Genomic DNA, 20,694 nt, shown 5'->3' on the forward strand with positions numbered 1-20,694 from the left:
AGGACTGGTCGGCTCGGAGTCAGTATAATGTGTCTGATTTGGGTATTCATGCTTCACTGCGGCATGGTATCTCAGTGGGCTAGCACTATAAAACCAGCTTCAGTCTGGGCTAGTACAAGCAGCCGCACATACACATACACACGCATTCACGTCGTCATATGAGCGAAGTATTCTCAAGTACGACGTTAAACCCAATTTCACCTCACCTCACCTTAAAATGAAGCGATGGTTATGGATCTATGGTCTTTATTTATGGTCTTCAAAATGTCAGCCATGTACAATGGAGCTTTACCAATGTTCAGATTATTGATTCCTTATACGTGTAGGTGGGCGTGACAAATGCTGGTAAACTGACAGGAATCCAATACACCGTGAATGCTGACTGCGGTATGTCCCCAAATGACTGTTCGCTGGCTTCTTTCCCACAATGGATGGACAATGGTAAGAGTCAAGTTTATAACCTACGAGGGCGAAAATATCGGGGTTCATATTTTTCATACGATGCCCTAGGGCAAAATATCATTTTGTCATGGTGACGTGACGTCATGAACATTGCTGTGACGTCACGTATCGTCTATGACGTTGCGTTCTACATGCAGCGACGGCGGGTAGCCAGCCTGTGTTTTGAAAGTAGATTTGGGTTTATTTTCCTCAATTTGACGACTTCGATAATAATAGACTATTATGTTCGTGCCCATATCATACTATGTTTACGACACTCGTGCCTAAATATCGGTATATCCCTCGCCCTCGCTCGGGAAATACAAACATTTAGGCACTCGTGTCGTAAATATAGTATGGCATGGGCATCCATATACAGTACAACCAGAAATTACTGAGAATTTAACCCCCTGGATGCCGAGTTTTTTTCAGGCGCACATTTTCATACGCTTTGAAAAGTGAACGTTGTGCTGACTTGTTAACCCCCAATTGTTGATGTTACAAAATACTATGCAGGTCACGTGAACATATGGTTACATTCATGGTAACATTTATGGCTACGCACAGTGAAAACATGTTTGAGATAAATTGCTACAGACTTAACAATCATAATATTCTTGGAATTTAACAAATTTGACAGTGAATGTTTGTCTAATACAGTGTTTGAAAGAAAAGGCATATACCTTTTTCGCAAACTTAGATACTTGGTGCATAAAAACATGACATAGAAGTCATCCTTCTATAGCACGTGTAGTACAATTAGAACAGATCAAATCAGTTTTACATTCTGTAGAAATACCATGTTTCCGTGCCCTATTTACACAGAAGTCATGAAAACCAATTCTTAATTTACATAAAGCTCTTATCAAAAATTTATCATGAAAATTTAAGATATACAATTCTGATTCAACGACTTATGACAGGCATAATCCCGTTAGTCGCCTCTAGCGACAGTCAAGGGTTGCTGGAGACCAATTCTTACTCGGATCTCGGATATGACAGTGGCCTTGGGACCAATTTCAGGAACCTTAGCATGTCACCAATTAACCATGTGTAGATAGGCCTTTATATGCTTTTGTATTCTGTAATATTCTTTATGTGCTCTTACCAAGCTCACCACAATCGATGCGTATTTTCATACCCCTGTATTGCATGAACATAATTTGTCAATACTTTTCAAAAACGTCAATCCCTTTCTATCTATAACAGTTTTAAGCCATATACAATGTGATGGTTAATGATGGCAATGCTTTCTCTTGGCAGCCTACTACTGTCCCACCTGGGATTTCAAACCAGTCGCCCTTAAGACGAATCTCCCAACGAACACAGCTTGTCGAGGACCAGGTATTACCACAAACTTTAGTTTACATTTTATGTTTTATCCTTATCAGATCCGTTGCATAGCAACGGTATGCAAACGGTTCGAACAGCTTATTACACATGTTCACGTGTTCGAACGTAGAGTATGGTTGGGTCAAATGCATGTGCCTTTGTATAGTCTAAGTACATTTAAATTCGTACAGCATTTGGTCATGCAACCTCAACAACAAACAAGAACAACAACCAACATCAACAAACAAACAATCCAACATCAACAAAACAAGAACAACAATCAACAAACAAGAACAACCAACCAACCAACAAACAAGAACAACAACCAACATCAACAAACAAGAACAACAACATCAACAAACAAAAACAACAACAATCAACAAACAACATCAACAAACAACATCAACAACCAACATCAACAAAGAACAACAATCAACAACAACAACCAAACAACAAGAACAACAAACAACAACAACCAACATCAACAAACAAGAACAACAACCTACATCAACAAACAAGAACAACAATCAGCGCCAAGCAATACGGCACTCGCTGAAAGAACAATGACAGGTTCCTTCTGTTGGATATCAATTATTATAAATATCAGATTTTTTGTGTGGAAATAATCGTAACTTTTATTCCTTAGGGTCCACTCCTTCCATCTTCATCATGGAGGCGATGATGGATCACGTCGCCAAAGTCCTGAACATGGATCCTCTGGAGTTCAGGAAGATAAACCTGTTCACCAAGGGTCAAGTGAGTAGATACCCAGCATGCTATGTAAATGTATATATGTATTCGCTTATCAAACGAAAAAAAGTAGAAAAAACATAATTTTATGGAAATGGCAGATCATCATCACAAGCCTTGAGATTTTGTTTGCCTTTTGTTGAAACTGAGATGGCATATCTAAGAGAAAGATTAAGAAATTCAGACGTTAAGTAATGCATAAAAGACGTGTCTCTTTGTGAGAAGAAACTCACTTTAGATAAAGGGGGATAAAATTTGCGTATACTTTGTTCAGGGCGACAGATTCTGTAACACTTAATAGGAAAGTCTCGATTTGTGTTTCGTTAGTATATTCATCAAACTTTCAGAAATGTCAATGAGGTGAGGTGAGGTGAAATTAGGTTTAACGTCGTACTTGAGAATATTTGGCTCATATGACGACGTGCATGCGTGTGTTTGTGTATGTGCGGCTGCTTGTACTAGCCCAGACTGAAGCTGGTTTTATAGTGCTAGCCCACTGAGATATCATGCCGCAGTTAAGCATGAATACTCCACTCAGACACATTATACTGACTCCGAGCCGACCAGTCCTTGTTGTACCCATTAATGCCGAGCGCCAGGCAGGGACCAACAAGTACCATATTTTAACGTCTTTTGTTATGACGCGGTCGGGGATGAACCCGCGACCTTCCGCTCTCCGGGCGAACCGTCTAACCACTACACCACAGAGGCGGTCAGTTGTCAAATGTGATTAACGAATGCGTCCATATATTTCCTCCAGGTTATACTTTCTTCACTCTGAAATCAGAATTGAATGTCGGCGAACATGATCAACATATATTTAATTTATTTCTCAAACAAAAACGGAACGATAAACTTTCAAAGAGATTCACGATCTTCGAAAACCTGTTTTCGTCTGTTAAACTTTAATTATTTTTTGTCTAAATCACGAAATACGTAAAAACAAATTATTTTAATGGCTTTGAGAAACATTTTCAGAAAAGTGCAAATGGAATGGTTTTGCAATATTGCAACATCACAGACATGGTGGCTCAGCTAGAGACGTCGGCTGATGTCCAGAACAGAAAACAACAGGTCACAGCTTTCAACCAGGTACAGTAACTTCCATACCTGCTGTAAATGTTTGACACTGGCATCAGGAGAACACTTATACCAATACCTGTTTTACTGTCCTGAAATAGGAATAGTGGTCGGAATAGTTTCGGCGTGATAGATCGATGCTCATGCTGTTGATCACTGGATTGTCTGGTCCAGACTCGATTATTTACAGACCGCCGCCATATAGCTGGGATATTGCTGAGTGCGGCGTAAAACTAAGCTCACTCACTCACTCACTCGGCGTGATAATGTTCTCGGTGGACACAATGCTCTGTTGTAGTCGTAATACATAATGACAGCAAAAACATGATCAACTATATGACATACACGTTTGCATATGTTTGTATTTTTACGCCGCACTCAGTAATACCCAAGCTCGATGACAGTCTGTAAATAATCAAATACAAACCAGAAAGCATCCTGATTTACATCTCAAGGGATCAACCTACGCATGTTGACCAAAACAGCTCATATCATAGACTACATCAAATGAAATATAGTGCGGAGGTCGTAAGTGACTGTGTACTATGAACCTGTGAAAATGGCTTCCAGTATTAGACGAATGCCACAAGTCACTTGAAAAGTATCAGAGATCCCTATTGTATTAGTGAACTGCACAGACGATAGGCTACTGCCTGCTTCTGACTACATGACTATGCCTTACCTAATTCCATCCGTAACTACTCGTGTCATTCCGGCAAGCCGGATGGCGTCGCGTACCCCTCTCGTGGCAATGTTTATGACTGGGCCCTGTCTAAGCGCAAACGGGCATGGAGATGAAAATAGTCTAGCACTATTACCAAGGAAAGATAACTCGTAATTTCCAAACATGACTCCTAGAATAGCATATATTCCGTAGGCAAAACAGCAATACAGTCATTCCCTTTGTAGATATATTTCAATGTTTAGAGTTGCTGATCTTTTAGCTCAAAGTTTATGTTTAAATTGTGCTTTGCATAGTTGAGCGAAGTTTCAAAGTACAACGGCGCCGCCATTTTCATGCTTCGAAGTGCGTTTTACTACGCGCGATTTGTTCGGTTTGCCACGATTCTTGGCAATAATGTCGTACGATAGGGGTACGAGTCTTCTTGTAGGTAACGGAAGAGGCGAGTAGTTACGAATGACCTCATTCTACTGCCTCACAACATGTAGCGAGACATTCTCTTCCCACAGAGGTTACTTGTCATATCTTCCTACGAACCTCTGTTCTAATACGGCCCTTTCATGGTGCGAGTGTTCAGGATTAGTGATTGGTTGCAATCAGATTTAGTTGTGCAATCAGCGACGTTGTTTCAAAAGTGATCATTCGCAAGCCTCCGTAATTTCCGTATGCTTCGGGTAAACTAGAACCTCTTCCCCTGCGCGATGCGCAAACGTTTCTTGTAGACAGAACTCAGTCATGTTATGGCGGATCAATGGCATCTCCATCGCCCCCGTTGACAACGGACAAGCTAGCCATTAAATGTCTTGTGTGTCACATCAACACAATTCCCTGCTGATGGGGGACATTTGTGGCCCCACATTTGTTTGTATTAGTCAAGCTGGATCTAAGTCGACGTAACACGTGTTCTGATTGGATAAAAAAAAGGGAGATAATTCGTGTTGCGACTTTTTGCCGCTAGGGGATTTTACGAGAACAGGGAAATATGGCCGTATTAGAACAGAGGTTCGTAGGAAGATATGACAAGTAACCTCTGTGGGAAGAGAATGGTAGCGACATGACTTCGGGGCGTTGCTGAAAATGTATGTTAAGTAATGTCAGGTAAATACTCATTCGCTTGACAAACATACGTGAACTTGCTCATTTTGTTGATATAAAGGCGAACAGATGGAAGAAGAAGGGAGTTTCCGTGATGCCTCTCCGGTGGGACCTGAACTACGCGAACGCCAACTACAACGTCTACCTGACCATCTACCACGGCGACGGCTCCGTCGCTATATCAATCGGGGGTGTGGAGAATGGCCAGGGAATAAATACCAAGGTCAGTGAGTTATGTGTAGGACTGGTGGGTGTTTAGGTGCATTACTTCATACACATAATATGCAACAATCTTACATCTGTCTTTTATTCATTTGATTGACATGGTTCCGCATATAAATTAGTTTTACATTATTGATACCCAAAGAGATGAAGATCTGATACGTTCAACTGGCGCTTGTAGACCCGTGGAGATCCGAGCTAGAATTGATCTAAAGTAACCCATGCTTGCCCTAAAAGGCGACTAACTGACTCGCTGACAATTGCGTAGGTCGATGCTCATGCTATTGATCACTGGATTGTCTGGTCCAGACGTGATTATTTACAGACCGCCGCCATAGAGCTGGAATTTTGCTGAGTGCGGCGTAAAGCCAACCTCGCTCACTGACACACTCTAGCTCCTGTGATATACCAAGCTCTTAATGCTGAAAGATGATGTTTGGAGTGCATGATAATCGCGAACATCTGTGACATCATATTCTGTTATCCGATTATGCAATTGCCAAGATATAATGGTATAATACTGTTTCAACAGATAATCGAGACTTTTTATGTGTTGCAGTATATACATATACATGAAACTCTGATGGTTATCTACGAACCGTAGTTTGTTTTCGATGAAAATGCAATGATACGAAGTTTTCTCACAGATGATGCAAGTCTGTGCCTTTGAGCTGGGTATTCCCATGGACACAATAAAAGTGAAACCGACGACAACCCTGGCTGATTCCAATTCCATCACTACTGGAGGCAGCATCACCAGCGAGGTCAATGCATTGGTAAGACACACACCTTTCAATTTGACCATCTTAAGTTGGACTAGCAAATGGGACCCTTATAAATCTTATAAACATCAACATTGCTTAAGATGAAAATGACCCGTGAAGATCCGGGTTAGAATTGGTTTTCAGAAACCGATGCTTGTCGCAAGAGGTGACTAACGAGATCGGGTGGTCAGGCTCGCTGACTTGGTTGAGACTTTAAAAACATTTTTCTCTTTTCTTATCACTGTAACGAAAAAACCGTCAAAACGATTCCATTTTGTTATGGACCATGTAAATTTTGAGACACAAAACTTTAGCAATATTTCATCACCTAAAAAATCAAATACCTGGTTAGAAATCTGGGTTAGAATTGGTCTTCAGCAACCCAGGCCTGTCGTAAGAGGCGACTAACGGGATGGGGTGCTCAGTCTCGCTGCGCTGATAATGTGGCATAACCCAATAGCATGCTTGTCGTAAGAGACAAATAACGGGATCAGGTGGTCAGGTCACTGACTTGGTTGAAACATGTCATTGTACCCCATGATGATGCTGTTGATCACTGTATTGTCTGGTCCAGACTCGATTTTTTCACTGACCATACAGCTGTACTATTGCTTAGTGCGACGTTAAACAATACACAGATGCAAAAAAATAAATAATAAAAGCAGTTCTTAAACATGTTGACACAATTTTTGAAAATCTAGGATTGAACACGTTCATGTTATTTAATTGCAAAGGGAGTCATTCAGTGCTGTCAGCAACTAAAGACCCGGATGGCCCTGGTCAAGGCCAAGATGGTAAACCCCTCCTGGCAGCAGCTGGTAGCTAAGTGCTACAGCGAAGGGATGGACCTTTCTGCCAGAAGCTTGTAAGTCTGCATAAGTTAATTGTCACACTATATAATACTTTAAAGGGTTTTCTCTGTCTGAACATATACTCTTCAAAAAAAGAAACTTGATATAGGAAAAATTTGAATTTTAGGAAAATGTTTGACACAAACCAATCAATGCTGAATCCCAGCATGTGGAGGAATGGTTGCCGACGACAAAACGTTTGAAAAGGGAAACGTTTAACAAAAACGTAACGTTACACTCACGTCTGTAGTGAATCGCTAAACCCACCCTATATGAAATGCATCATGAAATTGTGTATCACCCTGAGCTGAAGCCTATGACTGAAGGCTTTAAAAAGCCACATCAATGGTACTCCACAAGCCACTATAGACGGCAAGAGAATGAAATGACTGACAGAAGCTCAACGACACAACGCCTTCAGCGTGTCCAGACAGACCATCCCAAACCTTTGGACCCGATACAAAAATACTGGAAGTGTTAATGACAGACCCAGGTCAGGTCGACCTTGAGTTATCACCGCCGCCCAGGATTGCTACATCCGGTTGAGACATTCTTGTTCAAACACCGCGGCCGCATCATCCACAACAATCCAAATCCCTGGATTGCGCCGAATCTCCGACCAGACAGTGCGTAATTGGCTATAGAAAAACCAGACATTTTGCCAGAAGACCAGTCCAACGTCACGTCGTTCCCTACATCAACGTCAACGGTTGATGACAATGCTCGATCTCACGTTGCACGTGTTTGACAGGTCTTCCTCCAGCAATGTTCAGTCGTTACCTTGGCCTTCTCGATCACCCCCATTTAACATCTATGGCATACTTTTGATCGACGCTTGGGCCAGCGTAATCAGCCACCTCAGACACTTCAAGAACTGCACACAGCACTTCAGCAAGAGTATCAAAACATTCCTCAAGACAGCATTCGGCATCTCCCTTTTTCTATGACGTCACCGCTGCCAAGCTGCTATGGATGCTCATTGTGGTCTCACCAGATACTGACATTTTACTCTTTAATAGCCCTTTGTGGTTTTACCAAACACTTTCTGGATAATCATGTTTTGGAAATTTGTAAAGTGATGATTTTTCTGTAACTGACCAATGATGCCATGTTTGAATTAGTTATATGAACTCAGTATATAAACTCCAAAACAGCATGTCATGTTTCTTTTGTTTGGAAGAGTATACAATTCCATCAATGCTAAACTGAAGCTTGCCGTGCTGTCATTAACATGGCGTTGTTGTCATGAATACTCCCTAAAAACAAATTACCACAATGCAACTCTTGAACCATATGCCTTAACCGGTAATGGCATGTATTAAAGGAATTCTACATTTGGATCCAGTTGTGACTACTCCTCAAAAGTCGAAGCTGCTTTCGACATCCAGCCAACGTAGGAAATATGAATGGCATGCAAATGAAACCTGATCGAGCTATCCGGCACACATAAATTGTGTAACAAACAGCAACAATACAAATAACCATCTTTGCTAAATCTGTCCGTAGAACGATTCCTACTGCATCATGAGCAAGTGTTTGTGAAATACGATCACTTATTAAACTCCGATCACTTATTAATGAGACAAGTTGGCTTCTTTGAGAAGGCCTCATGGCCAAGGACTCAAAAATACATACACGTACCTTTTCATGCTTTGTCTGTGCCTATCGACGAAGATATTATTAATATACATGTTTACCATTTTATAGGAATTGTATTGAATATAAGGAATTTCATTTGATTAAACAGTATTTGGTATATATAAATTTGGTATAAATATGTGGTATATATGAATTTGGTATAAATTAATCTGTGTTGGATACATGAATATGTTGCTCTTGTAGGCTCACCTAGTCTGGACAAACTAAAGCAGGGTGAAGCTCTCCTGACAGGAATCAGATGGGTTGACAACGAAACTATGAAAGGACGTATTTTCATGTTTTTCACAAACACGTTCGGAGAATATTTTAAACTTATATCAATCTGTGTTTCCAGCACCAATCCAACTGGCGTCAGTACCAACTACAATATCTACGGTGCAACGTGCACAGAGGTCGAGGTGGACGTTCTGACTGGGGAGAACCAGATAAATAGAGTTGACATCCTGTATGACTGTGGGGAGAGGTGAGACAAATGGGGGATACCATGTAGATGCGGTGAATTGTTTGAATCTTGAGGTTTAGTTTGAACTGCACTTCAGTAATGAAGAAGAGCCCGTCATCTCATTTTTAGAGTGAGTGAGTTTAGTTTTACGCCGCACCCAGCAATATTCCAGCTATATGACGGCGGTCTGTAAATAATCGAGTCTGGACCACACAGTCCAGTGATCAACAGCATGAGCATCGATCTGCGCAATGGGGTCATGTTTAGAGGAAAGTCGCTAGTTTTATGAATAGTAGAGTCTGTAGTGTATCGACTATTACACAACGTTATGTTTCATCGTTTCTGAAACACTGATGCGACGTAAACTGTCTCTTTCTCGAAAATCGTAAGAACAAGAGTGATATCGAATTATTCATAATTTCTGCTTAAACAAGACTGTAGTGCAGTATTTACCTGTTATATTTCACTTTGTGATTCACCATCCTATAAATATTTTGAAGTCACAGTAGCGTAATTACCATTCTTACTGACAACGTTGATATCACGTCACTGTGCAACGTCGTCACAACGTTGTGACAACGTAAATGGGATCCACAGAATAACGTTGTGCGGACTAAAGCATTACATTGTGACAACGTTGTAGCAACGTAAATGGGATCCACAGAATAACGTTGTGCGGACTAAAGCATTACATTGTGATAACGTTGTGACAACGTAAATGGGATCCACAGAATAACGTTGTGCGGACTAAAGCATTACATTGTGACAATGTAAATGGGATCCACAGAAAAACGTTGTAAGGACTAAAGCATTACATTGTGACAACGTTGTAGCAACGTAAATGGGATCCACAGAATAACGTTGTAAGGACTAAAGCATTATATTGTGATAACGTTGTGACAACGTAAATGGGATCCACAGAATAACGTTGTGCGGACTAAAGCATTACATTGTGACAATGTAAATGGGATCCACAGAAAAACGTTGTAAGGACTAAAGCATTACATTGTGACAACGTTGTAGCAACGTAAATGGGATCCACAGAATAACGTTGTAAGGACTAAAGCATTATATTGTGATAACGTTGTGACAACGTAAATGGGATCCACAGAATAACGTTGTGCGGACTAAAGCATTACATTATGACAACGTCGTGGCAACGTGAAATTGCTAGCTGGATGGTTCTGACATGCCAACGTTAAAGGTACGAACCAGCGATCGGAGGAACCTGACACAACTAAGTGAGTGAGGCAAATCTCGCCCCTTGTTGACTGGTCCTTTCGTAAGTGGATGGATGTGCAGGGGGATGTTTAGACTAAGGTTTAGTCTCTGAAAATGGATAGGGAGACCAGGATCTAGACTTGCTTTATTTAGGGGGGATGGCAGTAGGGAAATTCATGTGTTTCAGGGACTGTGAGACAGACTAGGGGATGTTGTTTACTAAGGACTATCTGTAATATAACAGAGGCGGTGACACGGGAAGCTTGCATTGTGAAATAAATCTTTTCCTATTTGCTGTTGTTGTTTTTAAGCATGAACCCTGAGATCGACGTTGGACAAGCAGAGGGAGCCTTTGTGATGGGCCTGGGCTACTGGATGACCGAACAGATGATCTTTGACCCTAAGACTGGCACCGCCTTAACTGCTGGAACCTGGGTGGGTTTACGCGAGCAGACAAAATGGACAAAATACATGCTTTAAAAACGATTCATCACAATGGCCTATAGTTTTCACCTTGAAGCATTAAATATCAAGACTGATATCAATTCACGAATGTTTTGGGATCATAATATCATAAATATATTTGGGATCATAATATCATAAATATATTTTGAGGGTTTTCTGTTTGGGCAGGAATACAAGCCACCTCTTGGAAAAGATATTCCCATCGACTTCCGCATCCAGTTTTTGAAGAATGCTCCGAACCCTAGAGGTGTCCTAAGGTCGAAAGGTATCTATGATATAATCTTTCATAATGTCAGATATATTCCCAGCTCCCCATTTATGTACATGGATAGCCATACTAATCGTTTATGAAATGGACAGAATCATGTCATAAGAAAAGATTTCAGCATTAACAGTGAATCATTTTGTCTCTGAATACAACCTTGCACGTCCGTCAAGATATGCCTTGTAGTGAAGTGGTCATTGCTTCTGCCAGAGGAGCAGAATGCTTTTGGTTCGATTCCCCGTCGCTTCATATCAAGAGATGTGAATTTTTTGGAACTTACTTGTTGCTACCATCAAATATAAGATATCTGTTATTTTCATATGGATTTGGATATGTGTGGATTTTCCAAGGTGTCGGTAACGAGTGGCTGTTTATGAATGAATTTCGTCAAAGAGCCGTCTATATGTTTCGCCAGAATTGGATGAATACCCTTAATTCATGTTCTAGATTTGATGTATATAGATCCTTTAAAACATTGATCGAACCTGAGACATATCTATCAAACATTACAAGCAAGAAATTTAGAAATACAGTTATTAGATATAGACTTGGCTTGACAGATATAATGATCAATACTGGCCGTAACAAGTCACTCGCCAAACATCTAAGATTTTGCCCTGTCTGTATGGAGGATATCAAGACTAATATCATTTGTTATTTATATGTGACGCTTATGCCGATTTAAGAAAGGAGTGCATTCCACAGAAATATCTGGGTCACCCTACAAGGGAAACACTTATAAGAATTCTATCATCAAAAGACGAATCTGTCGATGTAAAATTACCCCTGTTTTTAACACATTCGCTGTCGTTAAGGAAGAGTCTGATTTCTCCTGTCAACTAATTTCACAATGTTATGATGCTTTCCACTGTTTGCAATGTCCATACTTTGCCTGTCATTATAATAATAATAATAAATGCATATTTATAATGCGCCCCTTCCACACCCTAATGCATGCTCAAAGCGCTACACAATATTTACACTGGAGTATTTACAGATGAGATTATGCATAATATACTGAGAAAAGGTGGGTTTTAAGTCTGGACTTAAAAATGTCAATTGTGTCAGAGCTTTTAAGGGCACATGGGAGAGAGTTCCAAAGTACAGGTGCAGAGTAAGAGAATGATCGGTGTCCAAAGGATTTCAGTTTGTAGGATGGGATGACCAGTCGATTTTGTGTGTTTGAGCGCAAGTTGCGTGCGGGGACATATGGATGTAGGAGTTCAGACAAGTAGGAGGGAGCCAAACCATGGAGGCACTTGTAATACTATGTATACGGGCCAGAGGCCTTATGTACTATAAACCGCCATCTTGACTTGACTCTGATAAAAAAAAAGGACTGGTCACCCGTGAGTGCTGTATGTCTGAGTGGTGTGTCTATGACCAGCGTTCGAAATAATCGCCTGCCCGGAGGCCCAGCGCCGGTTGTTATTGTATCGGGCCTGCAGTTTCAGATATTTGCAGGCACTGGTGGCCTTCAATAGATTATCTGTCAATCTTTCCCGTAATTGCTTTCCATTATTAACGTTCGGGAATCATCCATGATCCATCGTGTTACGGATACCAGACAATTTCACTTCCTGGTATTTCAGCACTTTGCGCATAGGAATGTCAACACCAGTCTTTAACAAGTAAATTAAAACCCTCTCTCCGCCATAGGCTTCGCTAATGGATTTTGTTGAAACCGATTGAAACTGTGTACAGTGTAGTCTATTTTGTTTTTATTGGTTTGATTTTAACAAAAGGGCCTTTAGATTTCATTCAGGACCTGCAGGCAGGCGGCAGCAGGCCCTGATAGCCAGCTGGCAAATTAAAGTATTGCAAACACTGTCTACGACTATGGTATATCAGTGGGCTAACTCTGTAGGACCAATATTCCGATATGGTTGTTGATGTAGGCAATAACCGTGGATACGGGCTTAGGGGCAATAACCTTGGATACGGGCTTAGCTGGCATTTCACCTCGCCTCAGTATCTTGAGGGAATACAGTCAGCCGGTCCTGACTGGATGATACTGGACAAAATACAGTACATGTACTTCACTTTTACTTCACTTTTTAAGTGTCAATAATATTTAACTTGTGTTTCAGCTGTAGGCGAGCCGCCGCTGTGTATGGCTGCATCAGCGTTGTTTGCTGTGAAACACGCCATCGAGGCTGCCAGAAATGAAATATCAAAGGACACATACTTCCCTCTCGGTATGATCATTTATTAAATAATCGCAAAAATTCATAACTTTACTTAAACATAGGTTTATAATTTGAAATTGTATCCATTTAAAACTAGATAAATAATGATATGGTAACCCATCTTTAGGCAAATAGCCACTTTAATCTAACCTAATGCACTTGATACATGAGTAACCATAAACATGGTTTTCATGACACCAATCAACCATTTTGCAAATCATGGAAGAGTCATTGACAAGTACACAACACCATAGCAGGTAATGGATCCACAAGATGCAGTGACATACTGAAACCTAGGATCCATGCTTACACTAAGCTTAGATATTTAAACAAAATTAGAACCCCACATCACAGTTTTCTGTTGAATCAATGGTTTGATCCTTAGCAAAGTGTGAATAGTATATAACATGATCGGTTTAGGGGAGTTTATGCAACAATACAGTAATCATTGCTACACGGACTAAAACGTCTGTCTATAATCCTCCAGTGACGTCATCGAATTGTCTTGATATATTATAGTTGATAAATATTGTTTCGGATTTTTCTTTACAAGTTGGATAACTGCATGCTTGTATTAAACTCTGTCAATTTTTCAAAGATATCAGCCCTCTGCTTATTTCAGTGGCATGTCTCGGTCAGTTTCCTATACTGTCCCATGTCTTTTGTGGACATACCTCTTTGACAAAAGGGGCGGTGGGGTAGCCTAGTGGTTAAAGCGTTGGCTCGTCACGCCCAAGACCCGGGTTCGAATCCCCACAAGGGTACAATGTGTGAAGCCCATTTCTTGTGTTCCCCGCCGTGATGTTGCTGGAATATTGCTAAAAGCGGCGTAAAACCAAACTCAGTCAGTCTTTGACAAAATATTTATCCTTTTACGCAAATACCAATGCGAGGCTCAGAACGTGTCAAACAGCTTTGGCATCTTCGTTAAATGACGCATCTTTGGATATGCATGTTGCATTCATATACGTTTTCTGATAAGAGCGATGCTAGTTGAATGGGTGGAATTGTTTCGTCTTGGATCATAATCTGATTGAATGGTTGTGTATTCCAGACGGTCCAGCAACGGTGGAGATGATCCAGGCTGCCTGCCTAGTTGACAACTCTCAACTGGTGTTCGGGACATGAATACGATCAGCTGCCCCAAGAGACATTGATAAGCTCGTAAAAGAGACATAGATAAGCATGAAATACCAATGAGCCTGCGGAGGGAAGTGAATCGGTTTAATGTTTGTAATACGGATAAGTTTTGGAGAGCTATTGGGACGCAAAATAAATGTGCTTGCGTGCGTGTGTTTGGTGCGCGTGTGTATATGCGTCGCAGTCTAATTTGTTGTTAAAAGTTGTTGATTGTTGGTATAATCAGATTCCGAAGTATTTTGTATTTTTCACTGTGCTTGAGTACTTATTTGGCTCACCGCATTGATAATCATTTCTCAGAAAGACACCTGAAATTGTTCAACTGTTACATTTAGTTCATGAAGCAAACTGCTGTCCTGGTCCTCCATATTTATTCACATCTTTATCAACTGTCGTGATGACGTAATGACGCAGATCTACTTCAGTGCTGGGCCCCGTTCCTCAAAGCGATCGTAGCGCTACGACAGTCGTAAGTCTGTGTTAAAGTATGGGAGTTACGACTGTCGTAGCGCTACGATCGCTTTGAGGAACGGGGCCCTGATCCACAACTTAAGTATATTAAAAGATGGAATACTTCACTGCACAGCCAAATACTCAATAACCTAAGAGAAAATCCAGCTGAATGCGAGATGTAGGTATGGTTTGACTATGACGTCATGGTTTGGCAAAGTCTTCTAATGCGCCGGAATTCGCTGTGCAGAGTTACATCCCTTGGACACGTTAGGCGCCTGGGAGTGTGGGTTCGAATCCTTGACTATATTGCTAGGTTTGTCAGCACCATATTGCTACTCATGGGTTTTAATTGGGGATATTCCCCCATGTGAAGCTGACAGGCCTCTATACAACTCGAACACTGTTCCAAGCGGTGTTAGGGGCGGTGGGGTAACCTAGTGGTTAAGGCGTTCGCTCGTCACGCCGAAGACCCGGGTTCGATTCCCCACATGGGTGCAATGTGTTAAGCCCATTTCTGGTGTCCCCCGCCGTGATATTGCTGGAATATTACTAAAAGCGGCGTAAAACCAAACTCACTCACTCATTCCAAGCGGTGTTAAACCCAACCCACCTCAACTCACCCACCCGTTCACTCCCTTAAATCCTAGATATGCGTGTAGACGTACGCGATTAATCAGGTCGGATTGGAAACTGAAAAATTTAATCGACTGACATTATCAAACATACTTTAGAAATTTTAAGAGTCTAGGTCAATGTTTTTGTTACGGGTTACTTTTTATATTCCCTGCCTCTTATGCTGTTATAATGCATACTCTCCACAGTATACAACTATTTTATACAATGCATTTTGAGCCATGATTTTTTATGTATTGTTATACAACAGACAGAATCTTGTACCGAAATACATTATTGTGTATTCATCAATCACGTTCTTTGGTTACTCACAGTGCTTCAGTCTTGTTAATAAATATATGTTTCATTTGTTGTGTTCATTTTTTTTAGAAATTCTGTCAGTTACGCCGGAATTTTGTATATTTCATACACGGAAATGTATATGTACTTCACGGACAAGCAGCTTTGGACAACTCAGTATATTCTGTAAAGTGTAGTCGTTGCTTGTGTCAGGCCGTGTATGTCTGTCGTCGGTCAGAGCGTCATTTAAAGGAGAATACGAACGAAAAGAAAACTTTTGATATATTGTAAAGTATATTCTAAAAATCTATTCCGTGATTAAAATTGAACAAAAAGTTTGTAAAACAGCAATCAAAACACAAAAACGTACTCGTGTTTCCGCCTAATACCGAAACACCCGACAGTTAATGAGCAGAGGGAGGTATCACGTGACAAGACGTCACAAGTGCCTGTTGCTGATGGCTTTCTCTTTGATTTTACCTCACAACTTAACAGTGTCCGTGGATTCTGAAGCAGTAAAAGCTGTTCCTGGTGTCATTTCTGAAATGGATGTTAGACCGTATCAATACGATCCGATTTTACATCTTGCAAAACAATCTTCCACTGAAGATGAAGAAGAACAATCAAGCGAAACGGAGGCACCGCTTGAGGTCAAAATAAATTTAAAAATAGACCATATCATTTAACAAGATTACTATTTGACAGCAAAATGTCATACAGTTCCAGCCAGCAAACTCACCCCTTTAAATGACATCGTTGCTAACAGCAGAATGCATTGACAAGATACTCTCGGCCATTATCATGTGAACAAATGGGTGTTTGCGAAAAGATGAGCACATCCACCGGTGACGTCCGTCACAAACACAAACAAATGCTTGTGAACAGTATTTACCTGAGTGAGGGAGTGAGTTTAGTTTTACGCCGCACTCAGCAATATTCCAGCTATATGGCGGCGGTCTGTAAATAATCGAGTCTGGACCACACAATCCAGTGATCAACAGCATGAGCATCGATCTACGCAATTGGGAACCGATTACATATGTCAACCAAGTCAACGAGCCTGACCACCCGATCCCGTTAGTCCCCTTACGACAAGCATGGGTTACTGAATGCACATTCTAACCCTGAGCTTCACGGGTGTGTTTACCTGAAAAACGCACTGGGACGTTTGGTACAACGTGAAAGTGTGGATTTATTTCGGAGATATTTTATGCCTCATATTTGGAACTATCCTCCACTTGACAACCGCCACACGTTTGAAAAGATTTTTCAAATCACGAACTGTGTAGGATCTTTTTAATATCATCAGTTCTCATTTAGTTATAGCATTTTTAAAAGAATAGATGAAATATTGCCGGTGTGACGATAAATATTAACTCACTCACTCAATTGAAAAGATTTCTTGAGGCAGTGAATACTGAACTTTCATCAGAGTAGTGTGATATGTTTAAAATGTTGGAGAGAGTGAATGCTCGATTTGTGAAATGGAGACACCAAGGGTTGGAGCTGCGAAACGCGCGCGAAACAGACGAGACGACACACTACCCTCCACGCTAACCGACCGCCTCCGTTGTGTAGTGGTCCGAGCGTCCGCTCGGAGAGCGGAAGGTCGCGGGTTCGATCCCTGACCGCGTCATACCAAAAGACGTTAAAATATGGTACTTGTTGGTCCCTGCCTGGCGCTCGGCATTAATGGGTACAACAAGGACTGGTCGGCTCGGAGTCAGTATACCGTGTCTGAGTGGGGTATTCATGCTTCACTGCGGCATGTCATCTCAGTGGGCTAGCACTATAAAACCAGCTTCAGTCTGGGCTAGTACAAGCAGCCGCACATACACATACACACACATGCACGTCGTCATATGAGCGAAATATTCTCAAGCACGAAGTTAACCCAATTTCACCTCACCTCACCTCACCTCACCTCCACGCTAACCAAATTGTACATTTCAAGTTCAATGGTACCTGGCGATGGCCCATGTTCAGACTTCTCTTTTGAAATCGTGATCTCCAACATTGTTTCGGTTGTGGATGTTTTCTGCTATTTGTGTTTTCCTGCCTCAGAAAGCAACAATTGCTGGAGGGGACTGTCCGAAGTCCGCACTTCCTGCTAATGTAGGTCATAGCAGCCATTTGAGAAACTGGTGAGCATTGAGGGTTCGCTCTGCTTCTGCGTAATCGGTAAAACTTCACCAGTGGGTAATTATGGGACCGTATTAATCTTATATCCAACACCGGATCTTAAGGTGCTAAAGCTGTCGCATAGGGTATTATGCTCAAACAATATCTAGTCATTATCTAGCAATCTGTGAATAATTGATTTCTTCAGAATAATGCAGCTCAGGTCAAGTACCTTCCCAATGACGGGGGGTGGGGGGTAGCCTAGTGGTTAAAGCGTTGGCTCGTCACGCCGAAGACCCGGGTTCGAATCCCCACATGGGTACAATATGTGAAGCCCATTTCTGTTGTCCCCTGCCGTGATGTTGCTGGAATATTGTTAAAAGCGGCGTAAAACCAAACTCAGTCAGTCAGTCCTAATGACGGAAGAACGTCTGAGGGTTACGCTTTGTATACTATGGACGAAGTATTTCCATTTTTTGTGTCCAAGAGACTCATTTTAGGAATAGGTCCGCAATGTCCATTTCTCCGTGTCTTGGTTATTCCCTACTTAGAGGATGCGGGTTCGATCCCCGGCCACGTCATACCAAAAGACGTTAAAATATGGTACTTGTTGGTCCCTGCCTGGCGCTCGGCATTAACGGGTACAACAAGGACTGGTCGGCTCGGAGTCAGTATAATGTGTCTGAGTGGGGTATTCATGCTTCACTGCGGCATGGTATCTCAGTGGGCTAGCACTATAAAACCAGCTTCAGTATGGGCTAGTACAAGCAGCCGCACATACACATACACACGCACGCACGTCGTCATATGAGCGAAATACTCTCAAGTACGACGTAAAACCCAATTTCACCTCACCTCACCTTCTCCGTGTGTTGGTTATTACATACTTAGAGGATGCATTAGAGATTAATTCGACCCGTGAAGATCTATGTGTAGACAACGTCAAAATATTGAACACTGGCATTGCAGTCATTTCATTGCAGTCACAACAAGACATGCCTATCCATGAAGGTATACGGGTTAGAACTGGTCTTCAGTAACCCATGCTTGTCGTAACAGCGACTAGCAGGATCATGTGGTCAGGCTCGCTGACTTGATTGACACATGTCATCGTATCCCAATTGGGTAGATCGATGCTCATGATGTTGATCACTGGGTTGTCTGGTCAAGACTCGATTATTTACAGACTGTCGCCATATGGCTGGAATATTGCTGAGTGCGGCGCTAATCAACACACACCCAAGCAAAATAGAAATTAACTCCCAGAAAAATTTATTGGTCAAAGCCGATTTAATCAGCGTCTTGCTAAATGCCTTGTAAGATACTTTGCTGGGCCATCTTATGTATACGGTTGTATAGTTAACAAGTTTGCATAATCGTTGTTTGTGTATTTATCATGTTGGCATATATATTTGGGTCCAGCCAGAATGTCTCTCGTAGATTACATCCAACTGATAATGATAAAACTATGACCTTTGTCTCATTTATTAAGACACACTGGTGCATTTATATAACACCCTTGTCGCCTCGGCTCAACTCTATGACAGATGAAACATTCTGACCACTGACTATTTATTAGCACCTATAGTCTGTTTGCAGTGAAAACGTACCGGTGAATTGCACTGTAAACAAAAATGTAAATCGAATAAAGTGAAATTAAGATTGCGAATCCTCATAATTCTACCTTGCCAATTGAACATTTAAATCTTAGATTTTTATTCAACTTATGAAAAAAGTTGTTTAACAAACGATCATAGTTTCAAATCGCATATATTGGTTTGTATTACAAGGGGGTAAGCGCAGTAGTTGGAACAGTAAAACAAATGCACGTGCGGTACGTGATGAGCGTTAACTTAGACCAACCCTACTTGTTCTCGGTGTTTCATTTAATGTGCACACACCCTTGTAATACAAACCAATAATACCGATTTGAAACTATGATCGTTTGTTAAACAACTTTTATCCTAAGTTGAATAAAATTCTGAGATTTAAATGTTCAGTTGGCAAGGTAACATTATGAGGATTCGCAATCTTAATTTCACTTTATTCGATTTACTTTCTTGTTTAAAGTGAAAATCATCAGTACATTTTACTGCAAACAGACTATAATGGTTAAAGCGTTCGCTCATCACACCGAAGACCCGGGTTCGATTCCCCACATGGGTACAATAGCATTTCTGGTGTCCCCTCCGTGATATTGCTGGAATATTGTCAAAGTTTCGTACAACTAAGCTCAGTCACTAGTTTTACCACTTTTCACCTATTAAACTATTTGACGACACCTAATGCTTGCCTTTCTCAATAACCCGTGATGGTCCGGGTTAGAATGAACCTTCAGTAACCAATGCTTGTCGTAAGAGGCGACTAACGGGATCGGGTGGTCAGGCTCGCTGGCTTGGTTGACACATGTCATCGGTTCCCAACTGCGCAGGTCGATACTCATGCTGTTGATCACTGGATTGTCTGGCCCAGACTCGATTATTTACAGACCGCCGCCATATAGCTGGAATTTTGGTGAGTGCGGCGTAAAAATAAACTCACTCACTCCTTTCTCAATAAAGTGCAGTGGTGTAAATGAAATACTATTCAAATTTAACAATACACCCACTT

General features: G+C 41.3%; 1 protein-coding gene across 2 annotated transcripts in view; it reads left to right on the plus strand.

The window, feature by feature from the left end:
- LOC124268728 (xanthine dehydrogenase-like) overlaps positions 1 to 15,040 on the plus strand; it is a 40,622-nt gene extending 25,582 nt beyond the window's left edge. Inside the window, exons 24-35 of one of the 2 annotated variants that reach the window (XM_046703753.1) lie at positions 327 to 441; positions 1,705 to 1,785; positions 2,420 to 2,529; positions 3,490 to 3,615; positions 5,442 to 5,603; positions 6,250 to 6,378; positions 7,101 to 7,231; positions 9,211 to 9,339; positions 10,851 to 10,974; positions 11,173 to 11,269; positions 13,360 to 13,467; positions 14,513 to 15,040. In XM_046703753.1, coding sequence (XP_046559709.1) covers positions 327 to 441; positions 1,705 to 1,785; positions 2,420 to 2,529; positions 3,490 to 3,615; positions 5,442 to 5,603; positions 6,250 to 6,378; positions 7,101 to 7,231; positions 9,211 to 9,339; positions 10,851 to 10,974; positions 11,173 to 11,269; positions 13,360 to 13,467; positions 14,513 to 14,586 — 1,386 coding nt within the window. In that variant the 3' untranslated portion in view covers positions 14,587 to 15,040. The remainder of the gene's footprint in view (positions 1 to 326; positions 442 to 1,704; positions 1,786 to 2,419; positions 2,530 to 3,489; positions 3,616 to 5,441; positions 5,604 to 6,249; positions 6,379 to 7,100; positions 7,232 to 9,210; positions 9,340 to 10,850; positions 10,975 to 11,172; positions 11,270 to 13,359; positions 13,468 to 14,512) is intronic. The other variant, XM_046703754.1, reaches the window with a different exon arrangement.
- Positions 15,041 to 20,694: the final 5,654 nt, after the last annotated feature.

The sequence above is a fragment of the Haliotis rubra genome, unplaced genomic scaffold (genome assembly GCF_003918875.1).
Source record: "Haliotis rubra isolate DU_JTF1 unplaced genomic scaffold, ASM391887v1 Scf14, whole genome shotgun sequence".
Taxonomy (NCBI): domain Eukaryota; kingdom Metazoa; phylum Mollusca; class Gastropoda; order Lepetellida; family Haliotidae; genus Haliotis; species Haliotis rubra.